Source organism: Callorhinchus milii, unplaced genomic scaffold (assembly GCF_018977255.1).
Source record: "Callorhinchus milii isolate IMCB2004 unplaced genomic scaffold, IMCB_Cmil_1.0 Scaffold4, whole genome shotgun sequence".
In the NCBI taxonomy this organism is placed as follows: Eukaryota; Metazoa; Chordata; class Chondrichthyes; order Chimaeriformes; family Callorhinchidae; genus Callorhinchus; species Callorhinchus milii.
Window position 1 is genome coordinate 63772622 of NW_024704745.1, and position 22738 is coordinate 63795359.

A 22738-nucleotide genomic window follows, 5' to 3' on the forward strand; every position below is an offset into this window, starting at 1 on the left:
ACCTTAAGCAAGTTTCCTTACTGCTCATACCTCTATTTACCTAGGAGTAAGGAACCTGGTTGTTAGTTGATTGTCGGATTGCTTCTCCGGGGGTAATAATGCCTTCAAAAGTAATAATTTAAAAAATGTGGTCGCTTAATCCACGGCTAATTGTATCACCAAAACATATTCAATTCTTTTTACAGTGTATTCTGTGAAGCGCTTTGAGATGTCTAGAAGACGTGATAAGGCGCTATATCAAATGCAAGAATTATTATTATTTGTAGTGAAACACGGAAGCCAATTTTGTCCCAGGCAACATTCCACAAACTGCTACGAAGTGAATGATTGTAACTTGAATGCTAATTTAAGGTTACTGTGTTACCAAATCCAATTCAGGGAGAGGTTAGGAGATTTTGTTTTTGACAGTGGGACTATTAGAACATGGAAATGCACTACCAAAAATGTGCTTGAATCAGAATTAGACAAATGTTTTAAAAATGAAAATATTGTGGGACTAGAGCAGAGAAGTGGGATTGAATGGTTCGTTCGTTCTCTCAGGGAGGTGGTGTGTACATGGTATGTGGATGCCTTCCAGTGCTGTCATTTCTATGATTCTTGTTTCAGATTCCTGAAATGTTGCTTTTACTAAACTATGGACAAGAGGAGAAAGTGAAGAAAGAAAGACGCAGGAGTTCAATTTCTGGTTTGTTTCTTGCTGATGCATTATTATTTCTAATGTGTGGACCACTATTGTGAATTACTGTAGAGAGCCTATTATTTGCACTAATGAGAATAATTCTAACAGCTTACATTTGTTGTAAATGTGAAGTAGAGCGAACACAAGGTTGTTAGTATTGCATAGCTGCATTCAGAATGGTTTTAGAAGCCATGTGCACAACAGCAATTTTGCCTGGCTCAGGTGTCAACACTCTCACCTCTAAGTCAGAAGGTTCAAGCCCCAGATCGGGACTTTGACCTCACGTAGTTTGGGCTAGGACTCCAATGCAATGCTGGGGGAATGCTTTCATTGTCAGATAAATTTAGAGGAATATTGACACTCATTATGGGTTTTCTCTGCTTGTCTGGGCAGATCTTCAATGTTCAGCTCCTTGCACTAAAACAATCAAGAATGTAATCCTCTAATTAGGATTGGTGAGCAATATTAGTAGGGATGAAAAGGAAAAACTACAAATAATGGAACTAATATAAAAATCGAAAAATATAAGCACCGACAATGATGGTTGGATGGCTGTATATTCTAGCCTATCTTTATATTGCTTTTTGAGACTGTTTTCTAAAAATGTCAAGCAATAGAACAGAGATTATTTCTGAGTGTTTCCATCATGAAGGAAATAATTGGAAAGAAAATAATATAACTGTAGAGGTATAGACTTAAATGGTATAAATTTCTATAAATACTTAAAACAGACAACGAGGTTTATGTGTAAACACTTATTGTTATTGATGACCAGTGGAAAAGATTGGCTTTTAATTGCTTGATTAATAAATCATTTTACTTGTTGTTGTTACATGATCAATTTGACTCCTAATACCCTCTGCAGATATGCATTTATACATGGTATAAACCATGGTTGTGTTTACATATGGTGTAATTGATTTAGCTACTGTGCCCTCAAACTCTCGAACTCCCTCTGGCTTGCCTCATCTCTTTCCTACTTTAAATCATGCCTAAAATCCTACTTCTTCAACCACTCTTACTATCACCTACCACTTCTTCATTGCTCGGCATTCCACCGTACTTTTGTGAGACTTTATTCTTTATTCTATATAAAGCATGTTATATAAATGCAAATTGCTGTAATTCAGTTAATATATAAAATGGAATAGTTTTTTTAATACATCTGCCTCTTCTGTCCCGCGAAATTAAGTCTTGAAGTAGAATAGCCTGAATGGGTTGAATATTGAGGTGAAGGTGAAAATTGTCTATTATTGTGTACCGTTTAGGAAATTTGATGTCAACACAATCATTACTCTCTTTTTGGTTATTGTATTGGAGATGTATTAAAAGTGACAATTGTTGTTGGAGTTAGATGTTCAGAATTTGAGGTGTTGTTCTCTCATTGTCATTAAATTTAACCTTCGTCAGAGCTCATTTAAAATGGGAAAATTCTGTCATTTGCCAATAGGAAATGAGCTGCCCCTTTTCACCTTTCTTTGGCTCTGTGAGACTTTTGGAGATCGGGAAACATTACATCAAGCCAAATTCAATGTATATAAGTGGAACGTACTGTATATAGGAAAAATAGGAGGCACATGACGGCGTACGACAATTGGAAGACGCAAGATACTGAGGATAGCAAAGCGCATTATAGAGAATGCAGGAGTGATCTTAAAAGAGTAATAAGACAGGCTAAAAGATTGCATGAGAAGAGGTTAGCGGGTAACATAAAGGGGAATCCTAAAATATTTTACAAGCACATAAAGGAAAAAAGGTTAGTTAAAGGTAGGGTGGGGCCAATCAAAGACAATGACGGCAATCTTGTTGTGGAGGCAGAGGGCATGGCTGATGTACTGAACGAGTACTTTGCATCTATCTTCACAACGGAAATGGATGCCCCAAATGCCGCAGTATTGGATGAGAGGGTAGAGGAAATAGATCAGATTACTATAGACAGAGTGGAAGTTCTGAAAAGATTGACTGGGCTCAAAATTGATAAGTCACCAGGACCAGATGGGTTTCACCCAAGGTTGCTGTGGGAGATACGGGTTCAAATAGCGGAGGCTTTGGCCATTATATTTCAATCTTCATTGGACACACGAATGGTGCCAAGAGACTGGAGAGTGGCTAATGTTACCCCCCTCTACAAAAAGTGGCAGAAAGACAAACGCGGAAATTACAGGCCAGTCAGCCTAACTTTGGTTCCATCACCTCCGGAACATCGCCAGACTACGGCACTACCTCACCCCTCACGCTGCTGAAACCCTGGTTCACGCCTTTGTCACCTCAAGGCTGGACTACGGGAACTCTCTCCTTGCCGGCCTTCCCGTCACCTCCCTCCACAAGCTGCAGGTCATTCAGAACTCTGCAGCTCGTGTACTGTCCCGCACCAGGCTTCGGGACCACATCACTCCCACCCTCGCTCGCCTCCACTGGCTCCCCATCCCCCAGAGGATTGATTTCAAGATCCTCATCCTCACCTACAAGGCCATTCACGGCCTTGCTCCCTCCTACCTCTCCAACCTACTATCCCCCTACCTACCTGCCCGTACCCTCCGTTCCTCTGGCTCTGGTCTGCTCCACGTCCCCCGCCCAACCGCCCTACCATCGGTGGTCGGGCCTTCAGCCTCTCAGCCCCCAGGCTCTGGAACTCCATCCCCAGTGCCTTCGCCTTGCTTCCTCCCTCTCCTCCTTCAAGGCCGGTCTCAAAACCTTTCTCTTTGACCGTGTCTTCAGCTCCCCTCTCGACTCTCTTCCCCCTCCTCGCTCCCTCCCTTCCATCCCCTCACCCTGACCATTTCCCCACTCCTTGCTCCCTCCCTTCCCTCCCTCATCCTGACCATTTACCCCTGCTCGGGTCATGACCCAACTGTGCAGCGCCTTGGGACGTCCTCCTGACGTGAAAGGCGCTTTATAAATGGAATCTTGTTGTTGTTGTTGGTAATAGGAAAACTACTGGAGACCAACAACAACAAGATTCCATTTATAAAGCGCCTTTCACGTCAGGAGGACGTCCCAAGGCGCTGCACAGTTGGGTCATGACCCGAGCAGGGGGAAATGGTCAGGGTGAGGGGAGGGAAGGGAGGGAGCGAGTAGGGGGGAAATGGTCAGGGTGAGGGAGGGAAAGGAGGGAGCGAGGAGGGGGAAGAGAGTCGAGAGGGGAGCTGAAGGCTCGGTCAAAGAGAAATAATCCGGGACAGAATAAATCTCTATTTAGAGGAACATGAGGTAATTAGAGACAGCCAATTTGGATTTGTTAAAGGCAAATCTTGCCTAACAAATCTAATAGAATTTTTTGAAGAGATGACTGCGAGGGGTGATGAGGAAAATGCGGTGGACGTTATTTACATGGATTTCAAAAAGGCTTTTGACACAGTACCGCATAAGAGATTAATAAAAAAATTAGAGGCCCACGGTATTAAGGGGACAGTGGCAGTTTGGATTAAGAACTGGCTGAGTGACAGAAAGCAGAGGGTGGTGGTTAATGGGTGTTTCTTGAAATGGAAGGAGGTGTGCAGCGGTGTCCCCCAGGGATCGGTATTGGGACCACTGCTCTTTCTAATATATATTAATGATCTGGACTTGGGCATAGAGAGCACTATTTCCAAGTTTGCAGATGATACAAAGTTAGGTAGGGAAGTAAATAGTGAGGAGGACTGTAACCAACTGCAAGCAGACATACACAGAATGGTGGAATGGGCTGACATGTGGCAGATGGATTTCAATGTGGATAAGTGTGAGGTGATACACTTAGGTAGGAAAAATGATAGGAGGCAATATAGACTTGGTAGCTCAATCTTAAGGGGGGTGAACGTACAGAGAGATCTGGGTGTTCAAGTAAGCGAATCATTAAAGGTAGCGGGGCAGGTAGATAAGGCAGTAAAAAAGGCATTTGGTGTACTGAGCTTTATTAGTAGGGGCATAGAGTATAAGAGTAGGGAGGTTATGGTTAATCTATACAAAACACTGGTTAGACATCAGCTGGAGTACTGCGTCCAGTTCTGGGCACCTTACTTCAGGAAGGACATTAAGGCATTGGGAAGGGTGCAGAGGAGATTCACGAGAACGATACCAGGAATGGGAAACCTTAGCTATGAGGACAGGCTGGAGAAGTTAGGACTTTTCCTGTTAGAGCAGAGAAGGTTACGCGGTGACCTGATAGAGGTCTTCAAGATCATGAAAGGTTTCGACAGGCTAGATAAGGAAAAGCTGTTTCCGCTGGTAGGTGTGACTGTGACCGTGGTCACAGTCTTAAGATATCTACCAAAAGAAGCAGAGGAGAGGTTAGAAGACATTTTTTCACTCAGCGAGTTGTTCGAATTTGGAATGATCTGCCTGAAAGGGTAGTGAAGTCCGATTCGATAACAGCTTTTAAAAGCGAACTGGATAGGTGTCCGGGGAAGATGGGTTTGCAGGATTATGGGGAGAAAGCTGGTGATTGGGGTTAGTGAAAGTGACTTGCTCTGTCAGAGCCGGCACAGACTCGATGGGCCGAATGGTCTCCTGTGCCGTAACATTCTATGAATCTATGATTCTATGTTCTCCATGACAGGTTAAAACTTGCCTTAGAGACATTTAAAGAACCCTGGGTGTAAGATAGCTCATTACTCACTAAGACCAAATGAGTCAACAATAAATAAAGCTAACACAGATACTTTTGGAAAAATTGTGAAAATGAGATTATACATTTATGTTCTGCCTCGTTACAGACATTAATGAGGAGCAATAAATGTTGCGCTTTTAACAAGATGGTGAACACTCAAACTCAAATTAAATTAATTCTGCTTTAAAGTTTTGTTGCACAGCAGTCTAATAATTAAGTGTTTAATGGACAAGACTATTCTTAATGGAGTATAGCCTTATCACTAATGATGAAAACAGCAGGAAGGTTTTATTTACAAAATTTAGAACCACAATTACAAAAAATAGAACCGCATGATGCTCTATTTGGTAAAAGGGGTTCAATTATCAAAAGCAAAAATAACTTATTCATAATTGCTGTTTCTCTGTATAAAATATTTTGTCCAAGGTTAAATTTGTACCATGCCATTTCTAAGATATAATTATTATGTGTATTCTGAGGAATGTGGACAATTACAAATTGTAAGGAAAAAAGAGTCTTATTAAATACCTTTACGAGAACCTAATCTTTGATAACTAGTCTGCTTCCATCACCATTGTTATGGGTTCAAGCACCATGTCAGAACTCTGAACCTGACTAGCCTAGTGTTGGAGAATGTTGCAGTGTTGGAGGTACCTTCAAGTGAGATATTAAACCATGGTGTTGTCTGCTTATTTAAGTCATTAAAGATCCCACGGCATTATTTGAAAAGAGGAGGATGTTTCTCCTGGTATTCTGTAGCTCAGTGGTTAGAGCACTCGCCTCGCAAGCGAAGGGACCTGGGTTTGATTCCCGGGTAAAACCTTGGACAAGTTTCCTTACTCCAATAATCCCTCAAGAAAAAAACAATAATAAATTGGTCACTTCAATCCACGACTGCTTGTGGGACACTGCTATGCGTAATTGGCTGCCATGTTTTGCCCACAAATATACAGTCAATTCACTTTACAGTATATTCTGTAGTGCTTTGAGACGTCTAGAAGATGTGAAAAGCGTTATACCAAATGCAAGGATTATTTTTATTCTGCCCAACAATTCCCTCCCAAAAATGCTCATTCACTTCATGATGGTGTCACATATATCTGGCGCAAATTAGCTAACCATTCACCTACAAAATACACAATTGACACTTTATAATAAATCCTATGAAGTGCTTTGAGATGTTTTGATGCGGCAGTTAGGAGCTATAAAAATATTTATCATACTGCATTTGTTTTCAGTTGAGAAAAGATTTAACACTTGAGTGATGCTATTTAAGCTAAATTAATGTAGGTTGAATCAGAAGTAATGCACAGCATCGAGAGAGGGAGGGAAGGACAAAGAGAAGTAATCATGTCCAGCTGTCATCCTCCTGACATCTGGTTTCCAGCGATATTGGCAGAGGCCTTGAAGCAGATTGTCTATTCACACACCTGAATGGGGAGTTATAGAGCAGGAAGGACCACTGTCACTCCACTTTACAGTATATCCAGTGAATAGCTTTGAAACATCTCAAAGACGTAATAAGGCGCTATATCAAATGCAAGGATTACAATATTGGGAAGTTACATAGAGTGAGACAGCACCCTCCCAAAGGTGAACCAAAGCATTCAGACCAAATATTCCTTGCCAATATTTATACTCCACAAAAGCCACATTCCTTCTGCTCCACCTCATCTATATCCATTTCTCCCTCAATTATTCATTATTGTGAGGATGCTTCAGAGACTTGTGATGTGTTAATTATCAACAATAATAATCAACAATAGTAATCACAGGGACTAAAAGTGCTGTCAATTGTCATTGACTTTTGTAGAATTAATTCTCCCCCACTTTAGCACAGATTGTGGAGTTAGAGCAGATTGCTAATTCAAGTGACATTTTTAGTTTGATCAATTTTAGAGCATTGCTACCACTGTTGTCAATGGTGGAGCATAGGGTTTTGCTATTGCCTTCCGAGATACTGGTTCTGCATTGGATCTTCAGTAGGGTTATAGAAATCATAGAATATTACAGTACAGAAGGAGGTCATTCAACCCATATTGCCTGTGCTAGCTCTTCATAAGAGCTACCCAATCAGTCCCACTTCCCCGCTCTTTCCCAATATCCTTACAAATTTTTCCTCTTCAAATACCTATCCAATTCCCTTTTGAATTTGCTCCAGACCATAACAACTCTCTGTGCGTGTAAAAAAAAGTTTCTCCTGATCTACTCTATCAAAACCCCTCAGAATTTTGAACGCCTCTATTACATCTCCCCTTCTATTATAATAATAATAATCCTTGCATTTGATATAGTGCCTTATCACGTCTTCGAGACATCTCAAAGGGCTTCACAGAATATACTATAAAGTGAATTGACTGTATATTTTGTAGGTGAAATGTGGCAGCCAATTGCGTACAGCAATGTCCCACAAGCAGTCATGGATTGAAGTGACCAATTTATTATTTTTAAATTTTTTTTGAAGGAATTATTACCCCCGGGAAAAAAGATCCGCCAATCGACTAACAACCACGTTCCTACTTACTGCTAGGTAAACAGGCGTGTGGAGTAAGGAAACTTGCCCAACATTACTCTCTGCCAGGAATTGAACCCAGGTCTCTCGCTTGCGAGGCGAGTGGTCTAAACACTGAGCTACAGGACTTCTCTGCTCTAAGGAGAATAATCCCAGCTTCTCTAGTCTCCCCACATAACTGAAGTCCCTCATCCCTGGTACCATTCTGGTAAATCTCCTCTGCACCCTCTCCAAGCCTTGATATCCTTCCTAAAGTGTGGTGCCCAGAATTGGACAGAATACTCCAGCTAAGGCCTAACCAGTGACTTATAAAAGTTTATCCAAACTTCTTTGCTTTTGTACTCTATGCCTCCATTTAGAAAGCCAAGGGTCCCATATGTTTTTTTAACAGCTCTAACAACCTGTCCTGCCACCTTCAAGGACCTATGTACGTGAACCCCCAAGTCTCTGCTCCTGCACCCCCTTACAAACTCCATTTAGTCTATATTGCCTCTCCTCATTCTTCCTCCCAAAATGCATCACCTCACACTTCTCAGCATTAATCTGCCATTTCACCCGTCTGTCTATGTTCTGGGACCCAACTGCCCCAACTCCTTCCTCCATTCGCAAACACTGGTCTGTTCCCTTCATCTTCTCTGCTCCAGTCTACCTCACTACAAAGTTGTCAAGCTTTCAGCCATTCTGTTTCACTTTCTGGATCTCCATCCGAGTCCCTCCCTCCCTCCCTGCCTTTTGAGACCTGTCTTTTTTTTAAAAAAAAGACCTTTTTTCTGCACTTTTGGCCACTTTCCCTGCCTTTGCTCCCTGCTTAGGTTCCCAGTCAGCTAGGTGAAGCGCTTTCGGACATTCTCCTGTTGCTATCAAAGGTACCATATAAATATAAATTAATACTTTTAATAAATTTGCTGAAAGTTAGTTTTCATGTTACATTGTTTGATGCTGAAGGTGTATGACAAATGACCTGTTTTATACAGTCCCCTCAATTTAAGAATATGTTGTATGACCTCATTTGATAAAGATAAATAGTTTGCTGCATTTCATCTAAATGCAAATGTTCCTCCTTGCTTACAGCAGTGCTTTTGTTTACAGGTGATGCTGATCTAATAAAGTCTTTCTTGATGATTCATGAGTCCTGTAAAGAGTATGGAGCTACTCCACACAGATACATGATTTTCTTGGATGTGTACAGCTCTATTTATACTACGAAAAAAACTGACCTTATGAAACAGCAGAGTCACTTGCAGGTATGTTCATGAGATCAGCACCAATGAACCAATTAGCAATCATTAATTAATGTTGAATAGGACCAAATCAATCGAAAGTTTCATCTGGTCTTGCCATTAAATTACTGAGCTTTTCAGAGGTTTATTATTATCTGTATTGACACGTAAAGCACATGCATTATAATTGTGCTTTCGTTTTAGCACATCACCATTAGAGAAATGTTTTTTCTGTTGGATAGGCCAAATGGCTGCCTTCATCCAAACTGATCTTGTGGCTGATCATTGAAACTGAACCACCTGTCTCATGGCTGACTTAATATAATTAATTTTGTGGTAGTGAGTTTTGCAATTGGTCAAAGAGAACCAAGTATGGTCAAAGAGATGCTATTTTGAGGTTCCTGAAGGCATCTAGAGAAATAACAAGGCAACTTGATTTTGCAATCATGCTTCAAAACTCAGTGGCATGGTGACTGAAACCTTCACCAGCAAATGGTGGAGTGAAGGAATTAATGAACAAACAGTAAACTGGAGTCAGAAAAGCTGAGGTTACTGGAATATTGGGCTGCAAAAATTGAATTGGTAGGAGGAGCAATTTGCAGATCAGGACAAGATTGTTAAATTTGATCCACTGGGTTACTGGGTCTACTTGGTGCAGGCATTACACATTAGTGGCTTAGGATGTAGAGTACTTTGTCATAAATATCCAAATGTGAGAGCAAGTTCATAATGTACTATGTGGTGAATATTAGGTAGTCTGGAGGAGTTTCAAGTTTGTAAAGATTCCATGTTTATTAAAATCTCCTTGAAATAACAAATTGAAGGGAAGTTTAGTAGATATTTACCAATTTGACAAAATGTTGATGTGTGTAAAATAGATATTCAAGTCTACTTTAAGATTGAATGGCCAATTTCCTGTATTTAAATGTTTTTTTTTGCAGAAAATGAAATTTGCAAAGTGGCTTTCGACATGTTATGACAGTACTGAAAAAACAATAGCTTACATTTATATAGCGCTCCTCATTCAGATTAGTGTCTTGGAACACTGAAAAGGGAAATTTATTCAAATGTATTCTATTTGGTGTTTGTTACTACAGGCTGGCGTTTCTAAGCTAAATGAAGCCAAAGCACTTGTTGATGAACTGAAGAGAAAGGCAGCAGAACAAAGCGTATTGCTGAAAACCAAGCAAACAGAAGCTGATTCAGCCTTGCAAGAGATCACAGTATCCATGCAGGTATTATACCTGGACATCATAAATTCTGTTTCGTGCAGCCACATTCTGAACCTCAGCTCTCCTTCACACCTCAGAAATTTCCATTATTTGCATGTAGCAAAATGTTCCACTGCACTTAATTGGTGAATTTACAGATAAAAATAATCTATACAATTTGTAAAGCATTATGTAAAATGTGTTAAGTAGTTGCATAGTTTTAAGCCTTCAATTTTATTATTCAAGAAAAAACAGCTTAAAGCAGGTGTTTGTTTGGCCAACTCATCCTTGCTTTTGGTTGCTGTCATCCACTATCAAGATCTCCCAAAAATCTCCATAGGTGTGCTCCAGTTAACCAAGACCCTTGTCTACTTGTTTTAGAGATGTTGTGAAGCTTGTTGCAAACTCAAGAACAGGAGATACTCTTAAGCGCTTGATTCACTAGAAATACATTTTCCTAACAAGAATGGGGTTCCTGTGCTCTCAATGGCAATATTCTTCAAGTTCTATCCAATTCCATATCTCATGTTTTAGGTATGAGAACGTCTGTCAGATAGTTTACTGTGGTTACAGCTCACTTGTTAAACTATTGAGGAAGCTGTTTTACTTAACATGTAATGGAACTCTCTCATACTGGTAAAAGGTGTTAGTTCAAGCCAGAGTCCCCGTCCCCCCAGAAGTTAGTTATAACTGCTGTGCCAATAGAAAAGTGCGGACATATTTGCAAAAAAATTGCAGAACGCTTTGCGAACCTTGCGGGGAATTGCAGAAGGGTTTGCTGAGTTTTGCGGGAAGATTGTGGAGATTGATTGGTGCTATTGAGGTACATTTTACTGCCACATTTTTTCACTTTATTGATTAAACATAAGGAAATAACACATATTAGATTATTGCAAAAAACTATTAATTGTTTCTTTAACAAACACTCAGTGGCCATTTTTGGGGGGAATTGGGACACACACACCAATGAGGCTACAGGAGTTCACCACCTCCTGCCTCTCAGGGTCGGCAAGGCACAGAGACCCAGAGAGGGACACGCACACTCACAGACACAGAGAGGGACACGCACACTCACCGACACAGAGACACACACACTCAGAGACACAGAGAGAGATACACGCACTCAGAGACAGAGAGAGCGACACACACACTCTAAGACACAGAGAGAGACACACTCAGAAACACAGAAAGAGACGCGCACACACAGAGACACACACACTCACAGACACAGAGACACACACACTCAGAGACGCAGAGAGAGACACACACTCACAGACAGAGACATTCCCACAGAGATCTAAAACCGAGCAAACAGAAGCTGTGTCATAAACATACACACATATAGAATTGACATAGACATATTCACATGAAGACAAACCCACAGACAATCACCTCAGCGGAGCCTCCACCTGTAGCCCATTTGCCGCTTGGCCGCACTGCGTGTCTGAAGCGGCTCCACCCACAGTGACATCAGATAAGCAGCGTGAGCGGCCCACGGGCCAGAAACGACATTTATGGCAGGTTTGTAGTGGGCAAAGTTTGTTGTGGCGGAAAAGTTTCTGCTGCACTTTTCTATTGGCCCAGGGCACAGGCTTGAGCCCTCGTTGGGGGAGTGGTCCTTTGTTAAGAGGTCCTTTGGATGAAATGTTAAACTGAGATGACGTCTGCTTTTTCAGGTGGATCTCACGGCACTATTTGAAAAAGGAAGAAAGTTTCTCTAGTGCCCTGGTCACTCCCAGATAAACTTGATCATTCTCTTCATGTCTGTTAGTGAGACTTTGCTGTGTGCAAATTGGCTGCTGCGTTTGCAGCCAAATGCACAGTCACTACATTTCTAGGAATATTCTGTGAAGCCCTCTTTACGTCAAAAGTATAAAATCAAATGCAAGGAGTGTTATTGTTATTATTATAAGGGGACTTCAGTAAGTAATGATGACAAGACATTTTACAGAAATGGGACCTTCTCACATATGTGTTATGCAGGGGGTGAGATATTTTGAGCAAAGAGAAACTAATTGATTTTATGGTGGTGTGATTGTGTGTGAATGTGTTTTGTAATAGCACAGAAGATGCATATCAAGCACAGTACTTATTCTAAATCATAAGTGGACATTTTGACTTCAGTTTTGGATGCAAAACAAAGATTAATATTCCTGATACTTGGAAAAGCAAATTACAACTTATCATGGTTAGATAAGAATATTATACACAAGTGCAAATGAAATATGTGTATATTGCTTGTCACTTTGATATGTGTGATACTCCATATCGTTTAGAGCTACAATGCTTAGAAAATGATGACTGAGGCTAAATGTAATATGTGGATGCTGTCTTTCTTGTCAGAATGCCAGTGAACAGAAAACTGAAATGGAACAGATTAAACAGAAAATTGCTGAGGAGGTTGTGAAGATTGAGAAGCGTAAGAGTGTAATCGAAAATGAGCTTAAGGAGGTCCAGGTAAAGATATTTTAATCATTCACTGTTTTATTGTGTCCACGAGATTAAAGAGATTTGTCGTCAAAAATGACTAAAATGAAAGAAGAAGGGAATGGTTCAAGTATTCTTATTTTCAAAGTTGCATTTATCCAGAATTATTTTCCACTGTAGCACAAAATAAATTAACTCATTCTAAAATAATTTAAAATAGTTTAGGATTTAGAAATAATTTAGGCAAACATTTAGGGAATGCAGGGTTATGGGAGAAGGGATTTGGAGGGGCGGAAGCTCATGTGGCGTATAAACACCTGAATGGACTTGTTGGGTCGAATGGCCTGTTTCCGTGCTGTAATATTCCATGTAATTCTATATAATTTGGAGGTGTTAAATTCTCTATACTTATGAAAAATATAAACATTTATATTTTAAATCATATTTATATCTTTTTCCTGTGCAGCCAGCTTGTAGAGTCGTGATGTTGTTATCTCTGGAATCAGAACTGAAATCTACATGCATTTACAATAATAAAGCCCATTCATTCACATTTAAATAATTCCCCTCCACTCCTAGTACATCCCACGTGTGATACCTTAGCCTGCTTGCACATCTAGCATACTGTCACGGGATTCTATGAGGTGCAGGAGTGGATCATGATTTCACTTCACATCTCTCTGTTTGAGGAAGTTATGAGGTAGCTGGAGGTAGCTGGAACCTGCAGGTTGTCCAAGATTAGTGATGTCTTGCATAGTAAACTGCAACAAAACTTAATATTGAATAATAATAACAATGATGATAATGTTTGTATTTTAAAAACACACCTTTTCACATTGAGTGGATGCTTCACAGCTCCACTTACTACAGTAGTAGTACTACTTACTACATACAGCAAATTTGCCCACAAACAAACAGTTGGGAAAAGAATGACAAATTTTATCCTTGGGAATTGTCGGCCAGGACACTGGGAGAAACTCTCTTCTCTTTTCGAATAGTGCCATGGGATCTTTAACATTCACCTGAAAAGCTATGCATGACCTTGGTTTATCATGTCATCTGAAGGATGACATCTCCAGCAATGCAGGCCACTGTATTGGAGTGTCAGCCTAGATACTGTGACTTCAGACTCCCAATATGGAGCTTAAACTTAAATCCACAGCTTTGAGACTCAGGCAAGATTGCTACGAACTGAGCCAAACTGACACCACAGCCACGCATTCAAGCTTGTAAACAGAGATCTCTGGGTCATCTTCAGAATCAGAACTGAGCTAATTATTCCATTCACAACCCACAAGATGCTGAGGCCAATTGTGGCTTCCACTGGCACATGCCACTGAAGTTGGCTTTCTCAGTACAATCTAGTGGTCAATTTGGGGAGGGGAAATCTAACCAACAAAATGTTCATGGTACAAATCTAGGTTAAAAGTTATAGCTACAGTTGAATCTGTGACAAAGGTTGTTCATTTTTTTCCCTTTAGCCTCTGGTGGATGAAGCCAAACGAGCAGTGGGGAATATAAGGCCAGAATCTCTGTCGGAAATCCGGTCCTTGCGCATGCCCCCTGATGTAATCAGAGATATTTTGGAAGGAGTATTGCGGTTAATGGGTATATTTGATACTTCATGGGTCAGCATGAAGAGGTGAGAATACATTATTATAATACAGTGATTCCCAGTGATATTCAGATGTTCTACCTCTATTAAACCAGAATGGTGTACTTGTTATTACAACAAATGAACTGATTAGCATTTTGGGAGTTAATGATCTTGTTTCATGGTCATTATGACTTTTTTATTTTTGCGCCTATGTAGCTCTCGCAAAACTGAATGGGAAAACAGTTTTCCATTTGCATCCATTCGTAACATTGCTGGAGTGGTAGAATAAATCGCATTGCATTCAGAGATCCCTATGGCTTGCCTTAACAATCCAACTTAATCGTAATGTCAGATAAACAAGCATGTTACTGTATTTGGTTGGGAATATTTACATTTATATTTGTGATGCCATGAATATAATTTGCTGTAGTTGACTCACTTTGATAGTTATTCAGAATCATACACACACACATACAGTGTGTTCCTATATGAATATATACTTTAAGTTAAACGTTGTACATAGCAATGATTTTCAAGTCAAATTGTGAGGAAAATGTATTCAAAAGCTTTCATAGGTTCTAAATTAAGTTTAAATGGGCTTGTAAATTGTGATTGTTGAAATAATCAGCTTTTCAGTTCATGAGTAGGTTTGTATCTGATATGATTAAATGTACTCTTCTCAACCATTATATTTTGATTTCAACTCATTATTTTCATTATCAAACCTATGTATAAATTAAAAATTAAATGTAATACAGTGTATTACACTCTGTTCATTTCTAACTTAATGGTCAAAAAGTAAGGTACAAAGAGTGTATGTTTTCTATAACATTCTCATAAGATAAACAATGTAGTGTTGATATTACAACTGGCTTCAGTAAGCCAACATGGATTTAAAATAATATATTATTATTATTATATGGATTTCTAATGTATTATTTCATGTTGACCATTCCAGTTTCTTGGCAAAACGGGGAGTAAGAGAAGAGATTGCGACTTTTGATGCCTGGAGTATCAGCAAAGAAATCCGAGAGAGTGTTGAGGGACTTTTACAGAAAAATGGCGCTTCATTTGACCCGAAGGTACAATTGATAAATAACATGAAAAGATTGATAGTGCCTTATTGCAGTTTGTTAGAGACATTTAAATGAACGACTGCTAATAAATAATAAATTACCCCCAGAATTGCTTGCTTATCACAATTTCCTGAAAGCACCATGAAATATGAAGGACAATTTTTTTTAGAATCGTGTGTAACTGAATTAATCTGAGACTGAATTTATTTTCACCATTTGTTTTACCTGTGAAATTTAATAAATGTGCCATCAATTTGGTAACAAATTACAGAATGCCAAACGTGCAAGTGCTGCAGCTGCTCCATTGGCTGCGTGGGTCCGAGCTAATGTGAAATATTCCTATGTGTTGGAGAAGATTCAGCCTCTGGAAAAGGAACAGGCTACTTTAGTTGAGTAAGTATTGCAGGATCATTTGCAATATTTGTATATGTTATATATAAAAAGACTTTATCAAGTTATACCATTATCAATAAATTAATTTTCACTAACCTCTAACCTAAATAAAATACGTACTTGGAAACTACTGTGGTTTATTTTTCAGTATAAATACTCACAATTCCTGAGTATTTTATGCAATGTCTGCAATTTGCACCTTTCAAAATAAATCCATGCTATTATCCAGATATAGGATAATTGATATCTGGGAATGCGTTACAAGGGGTTCAGATATTTTTCTCAATCTTTGGAGAAGTCCAGCAGGTTTATAAATACATTTAGAATAGAGAAAATAGGTTAGAGGCTTTAACACTTGCTTTATTTAGTTTTACGTAATATACATGTGTATGGAATTGTAAGTCAAGATTTTTCAATTACAGGATCTCTTTATAATATAAAATTTGATAATGTACACAGAACAAAACAAAGCACTTTCCTGACTTATAGCAGGTTTACCCAAAAAAATCTCAGACAGAATTCACAATATATTATAAGGAAATTGCACGGAACTGTAATATATCATGCTTTGAAGTTTATCAGTTGGTCTTTGGCAGAAATTTTCTTTGGTCGCAAAATGGGTCACATTAATAAAAGATAGTATTACATCCTTTAGTTAAGAGTTACTTTGGGCTAAATATGCTTTCTAAAACAGTGCTGGAAGCTTCCTTTGGTTTCCACAGCAGGCAGCAGAAGCAGCCCCATGAGTGGAAATGATGAAGTGATTGATTCCAGTGCGGCTCACAAACCTGTACCGACATTGAATTATCTCGATGGGTGCTCAGGCCGAATATGACAGTCAGATTAACAGCTGAGTTTGAAATCAGATCCACCTACTGTGTTGGTCTTCTGATTGCCTAAAAAGTTGTCAGATTTTTAGCCAACCAGAGACTGATGTGCAGTTATCCGATGAGCACTACATCCAAAATGTGAGAAAGAAGGAGGTAGAGAAATCTTATGTAATGTTAAATAAATAAAATAAGTTTGAATAAGGATATTTAAATATAAAGCAGTGTAAAACAATATGGAAAAGAAAATAATGGATGGCACATAGAAATGGCTGCCTGGAATTTGTGACTAATTTCTGTTACAAATATATCGGGCAGAGAAGAAAGAGAATAGGTATACAGCTCCCTGGTGCCGTGATACATGACGGGTAATTCTCTCTGGGTATATTATATTAATAGGGATATTTGGACTTGAAATGGGTTTACAACCACTGAACAGAGCCGAATTGTGCTATTACATCTAACAAAGCTCTCAGAGGTGATTGGTATTTTCACTGTGGATTTTAAGGAAAAAAGCTGCTTAGCTGGTTGTCAAACAGCTCCATCAACAAACTCAATGAGACCTGCAGCATTTCTATATGGGCTCTCTGAGAAGAGGAAATTTGTAAGCAGCAACATAATGGTTGCAATCAGAAAATATTGGAACAATAGACGCCATTTTAAGTGCTCAGTTATCCAAACTTTCCGTTCGTGTAAACTCTTTGATGCTCCATAGTGAAACATTCTTTTTATATGTGATGTTTTGCTGCTGAGACGTTAAAATGCTGTAGATAACACATACATATAGGCATGTTGCTTTGCATCATATTGTAAACTATATTGAAATACAAAGTAATTTTAACTTTGTTTTCTATAACTAGGAACCTAAAGAGAACTGAAGAGCGGAAACAGAATTTGGAATCCAAGCTCAACAGTGTGGGACAGAAAGTGGCTGAACTTAAAGAAAAGTAAAAAAAAGCATAATTTACTTGACCACATTTTTCAGGGAACAAAAATGAAAATCATGAATGTTAACGAAGTGAAAGCAAGAGAGTTCTATCTAAAGCTGATATGCTCTTTAATTTCAAAAGGTTCCAAACCAGAACTACTGAGGCTGCCAAACTGGAAGCAGAAGTGAATAAAGCTCAGGAGACAATCGAGGCGGCAGAAAAGCTGATTAGCCAGCTTGACGGAGAGCACAGAAGGTGGAATGCACAAGTAGGTTTAGTATTTTACATTTGATTTAATGATTTGGCTTCTTTCACTATGGCAGCCTTCAAATCTGCTGTAATTATTTAAGCCCCATATAGCTTAAAACCCCTGAAAAGATGCTGGTAACCCAGAAGGTCTGTTAATATCAGCACAATGGAATCCATCCTGAAAAAATTCTATGAGTTGGTAAGCATTATTGGCCAGAGGTAATGGCGAGGGTTGTAACTTAATAGATTTTCTGGAGTTTTAGGCTTACTTTCAGTGCTGTGCTAAAATGTTATCACTTATAAGGTCAAGTTCAGAGAGGCTCACTTTTGGGTGAATAGCTATGAGAATTTCTGCATTAGAGATGCTTTTTAAAGATGGTTTGTGGTCGTATGGTTGTTGCCAAGANTTTTTTTTTGGCATTCTTGTCAAATCTACATAGAAATGCATGATTTGAAATGTTTTCATTCTCCAGTTTTTAGTACAGTTGAATGCTGGATAATAGATATTTAAATTGTCAAAATATGCTTGGATCAGCTTGCTGTGATCTGGCAGGTATGTTTTCATTTCATTTTTGGTGAATTCTAGGATTAAGTCTGGCATAAAAAGGAAATAAATATGAAGGCTACATTGTGCAGTAATTGGAATTGTGCTTAGATCCATTTCTGCTACACCAGGGGTTCTGAAGCTTTCTGAATTTGAGGCCTCCCATGACATTAGGCAGCCTGACTGAGGACTTGCTGGATGGGCATTAGCTCTCTTGGCTCTGGCACAGATTTGTGTTGCTCTGCAGACACTCACTGGAAGCTTGATGAAGTGCTTGGAGCCTAATTCCTCATCAGACGAACTGAGCTGCAAGTTATTGTGAGCCTGCCTTTGGGCTGAGAAGTGATCTTAAGGATTCTTGGGTAGATCAGAACTCAGCGAGTGCTGTCTTCTCTGGGGGTACTCATTGGGGGCTTATCTGAAGGACGAGCTCTGTCCTCTGTAGAGTGACCTCCTCTACCTGGAGCCCCGTACACTCCAGGTTGCCCATTTCTTGGGCAATTATATACATCTTGTGGAGTATTTGTTTACCTCAGGCTGCATCTATCTCTGTAATCTCCAAGTTGTTACGTACACATTTCTATATGAATAATAATAATAATAATTCTTGCAATTCATATAGCGCTTTTAACGTCTTCTACACGTCTCAAAGCGCTTCACAGAATATACTGTAAAGTGAATTGACTGTATATTTGTGGTCGAAATGTGGCAGCCAAATTGTGCACAGCAGTGTCCCACAAACAGTCGTGGATTGAAGTGACCAATTTATTATTGTTTTTTTTTTCCTGAGGGATTATTATTAGGCGTGTGGAGTAAGGAAACTTGCTCAAGGTTTCGCCCTGCCGGGAATCGAACCCAGGACTCTCGCTTGAGAGGCGAGTGCTCTAACCACTGAGCTACAGGACTCCGCATGAAGGAGTTAATCGACACAGCATTAGCTATTCCAAGTATTCCCTTCTTAGGAATAAAATCTTGTCTAACTTGAAGCATGTTAATTTACAACCTTAATCCTCTTGTTCTTCACTCATTGATCAAGTTATAATCTATGCCTTTCATTTTGAAGTCTTGGATCAATCTTCTTTACTTTCTATAGTAAATCCGGTGAAGATCTTTGAGATGTTTTGTTGATTTGCTAAGGTGCTAAAATACAATACAATTTATGTTTTTGTAGCTCTATTCAAGATGGGAAACGAAATCTCAAAACACTTCACATTTTGATTGGCCACTCAGGTTGGGGGGGTGGGAGCCAAGAGGGTGGGAAGGGGAAAGATGACCAAAAACATGGTCAAAAAGCTGCCTTGAGCTTGTGGGATTTGAACAAGGGAGTGAGTTGGAGGGGCTCCAGTTCCAAAGAGCGGTTGAAAATGGTTGAAAACCTCTCTGCTGATGATGGAGTGGATAGGATGGTGACATGAAGCAGGTTGGTATTCACCAAGCAAAGGGAGCTGCAGGGTCAGTAGTTGTAGGATGTCAGAGATAGAGTGAGGTGAGACGAGACAAAATTAGCTCTGAGAATTAGAGCCTTGAATCTCAGAATATCCTTCTTGATTTTCTCCATGCTTTTTTCAAATTGTCCTTATCCTTTTGAGGGAATGGTGCCATAAAATTGCAAATATGTGGCCCTTATCAGGCTGGAATAACTTCTTATTTTACTTAGTCAAATGTTCCTGAGTTACAACATGGAATTTGAATAACTTAGTTCATTACTGGACAATATCTAAACGATTGCTAATCAGTTACAAATCCTCTTCCTTTGGAATCTCTGCTAATGAACAGCAGCACTTCATAGTGTTCACACATTTACTCCTTCCAGTTCCAATGTGCATTGCGCTATATATTAGACATCTGTCATTTGTTAGTCCATCTGCTTGCTTAATTGTTGCAGATCTCCTAGAAATCTGTTTATCATCCTTGCTGTTTGTGGAGCATTGCTGGTGTCAATTGGCTTCTAGGTTTGCCAACAAATATACAGTTACTTCACTTTACAGTAAAATCCTGTGAAAGGCTCAACGACATGATAGATTACTATTTCAAACTCAAGAATTATTGCTAGTCACTTTCCCACATTGGTATCAACACTTTGTAAAAGATGTTTTGTGTTCAAACAAATTCATGAATATTAGAATAGATAGACCATTGCATAACTGCTAGTTACCCCTATCCCTGCCCATAGTACTGAGACAGCCCTTGTCGAAGTTACAAATGATGTTTTTTCTCTCTCTGACCTCTGCCACCTTGTCTTCCTGGACCTCTCTGCTGGTTTCGACAAGTTGACCATGCCATCCTCTTCGATCGCCTCTCCAACCTTCATCCACTCAGTGAGACTGCACTCTCCTGGTTCAAGTCCTACTTGACCCACTGCCATCATTTCTTCTCTTTCCACCCCCCCACACATGGTCATGGTTTTACCTTGGCCCCCTTCTTTTTCTCAATTGCATGCTTCCCTCTCTGTGATATCATCTGCAGGAATCATTATATATGTGGTCAATATGTGGTAAATATGATGCTATCTTGTGTGAAGGGCTGTATATAAATGCAAATTGTTGTTGATGTTCATAGTGTTTTGAGGTGAAGAATTGGGCTCTAGGGCAGTAATTTTTATGGATTTTGTTTACAAAATGTAAATTAGATAAATAATGCATAGAGTATTTCTGTATAATTGAGAAAAGTCTATTAATCCCATAATGCTTCATTATTGAGACACATATGAGAACCTGCTCCAATTATTTTCACCTTTCTTTTGCAATTACTCCAAACTTATTACTGTTGAATCAGGAGTCTACCCATTTCTTTTATGAACACTTCAACTGGATGCCCTTTTTTAAGAAAAATAAGTTGCAGTGGTAGATGAAATGGAATGAAAAAAGTTAATCATCTGAGACAGAATTTTAATGTAAAATGCTGCATTTTTTTCTCTTTTTCTCAGCTAAAGGTAATAATAATTCTTGCATTTGATACAGTGTCGCCTTTCATGTTGGGAGGATGTCTCAAAGTGCTTCACAGGATTTACTATAAAGTACAGTGACTATATTTTATGTAGGCGAAATCTTCAAAAAAAGTATTTGAATCCTTTTCCTTTTTGCTGGGATATGGTTCTACAGGTTCGGCTGCCCTCTAATAAGTTGCCAAAACAATGATTGTTCATGTGTGAGTGTTGGTAAGCTATTAGACATTGGGGCAACGTGACTGAGCCTGGTCTCTTCCTCATTCACATATACAGCAATAGGAAATTCCAGCTAATTTTTAAAAAAACAAGCATACAAATTCCTCCACAGTAAATCCTGTGGAAGTTCTTTGGGACATCCTCCCGATGTAAAAGGCACTATACCAAAAGCAAAGATTATTAAAAAATCTTGTCTGCAGTGCTATAAGGGTTAAAATGATCACTATCTGCCAATAGTAATCTGAAGTACCCAGCTGGTTTTACGCTGCACCATTCATTGATGCTGTATTACATGCTGATCTGATAGATTACTTCTGTTAATTCAGATGAATGCATTAATTTAAAATAACTGCAGAAGCTTCACAGGAAGCTAGACTCATCAGTCCATTAATAAAAAAAAAGTTGACTTTTGTATAATTGTAAGCAGATTTGAAACCTGACCTAATGGGATTCAGTTTGTTTTGAGAAAAAAATCATTAATTCAGAAGGTAAATAATAGAAGGCTAAACAGTGCAACATTTGCAAACCCACATTTGTGCACACCATCTATCACTCATTTTTATGGAGAGATGTAGAATTATTCTTTTTTTTAATTTTGTATTATAATATTCTCTTGCCTTGAATGCTCTTTACCACCATTAATCCTCCAGCTACAGTAGTAGGGAATGTGGTGTGTACTTTCTATCTCTGTCATCATCCCTGCTTCATGGTGAGTCAGGGGGAGGCATGATTCAGATGATGTATCAAGTGTCCATTTTTCTCCTTCAAGATAGAGTGCTTTGTTTTCATGTGATACTTGGTTTAGCAGATTGATTGTGAAATGACATCACGTTGTGTGATTGAAGTAGGTAGATCTGAACACAAGCAGCTTGCAAAACTTGTCATTATCTCGGTGAGTAACCATGTCACGTACCACCAGGCATTTAGTCATAGACCCATAGTATTACAGCCCATGAACTGGCTCTTCCACTCATCAAGTCTATGTTGGTGATTTTTGAGCATGAGAAATCTAATCCCACTCTCCTGCTCATTCCATATATCCTTTAATATTCGTTTCAACCATCTAATTTTCTTTTAAAATAATTTATAGACAATTGTATTGCATGAAATTCCACATTCTAATCATACGCCCAACAATTTTTTTCTTATCTCCAATTCCTATTGTGATTATCTTAAATTTGTGTGCTCTCCTGTTGCTGACTCGCCAAGCAGTGACATAATGTTATTGAATCTACCTTGATCCTTTATAATCTTGACTGCCAGGTCATCTTTGGAAGTCGGGGAAGCGGCAAGGGGAAGGTTCATGTTGAAAATGCCCGATGTTTT

The 22738-nt window shown here is 39.2% G+C and overlaps 1 protein-coding gene and 1 non-coding gene across 2 annotated transcripts in view; one reads left to right on the forward strand and one right to left on the reverse strand.

Annotated features, from left to right (window-relative positions):
• The window catches only part of LOC103185779 (cytoplasmic dynein 2 heavy chain 1), a 311776-nt gene that overhangs the window by 89109 nt on the left and 199929 nt on the right, over window positions 1-22738 (forward strand). Inside the window, exons 54-62 of the mRNA XM_042334736.1 lie at window positions 607-685; window positions 8866-9020; window positions 10094-10231; window positions 12551-12664; window positions 14116-14276; window positions 15190-15313; window positions 15579-15700; window positions 17388-17474; window positions 17598-17724. Of these exons, the coding sequence (XP_042190670.1) occupies window positions 607-685; window positions 8866-9020; window positions 10094-10231; window positions 12551-12664; window positions 14116-14276; window positions 15190-15313; window positions 15579-15700; window positions 17388-17474; window positions 17598-17724 (1107 nt within the window). The remainder of the gene's footprint in view (window positions 1-606; window positions 686-8865; window positions 9021-10093; window positions 10232-12550; window positions 12665-14115; window positions 14277-15189; window positions 15314-15578; window positions 15701-17387; window positions 17475-17597; window positions 17725-22738) is intronic.
• trnae-cuc lies at window positions 19084-19155 on the reverse strand. The gene has a single exon. It is a non-coding gene; the product is annotated as a tRNA-Glu (tRNA).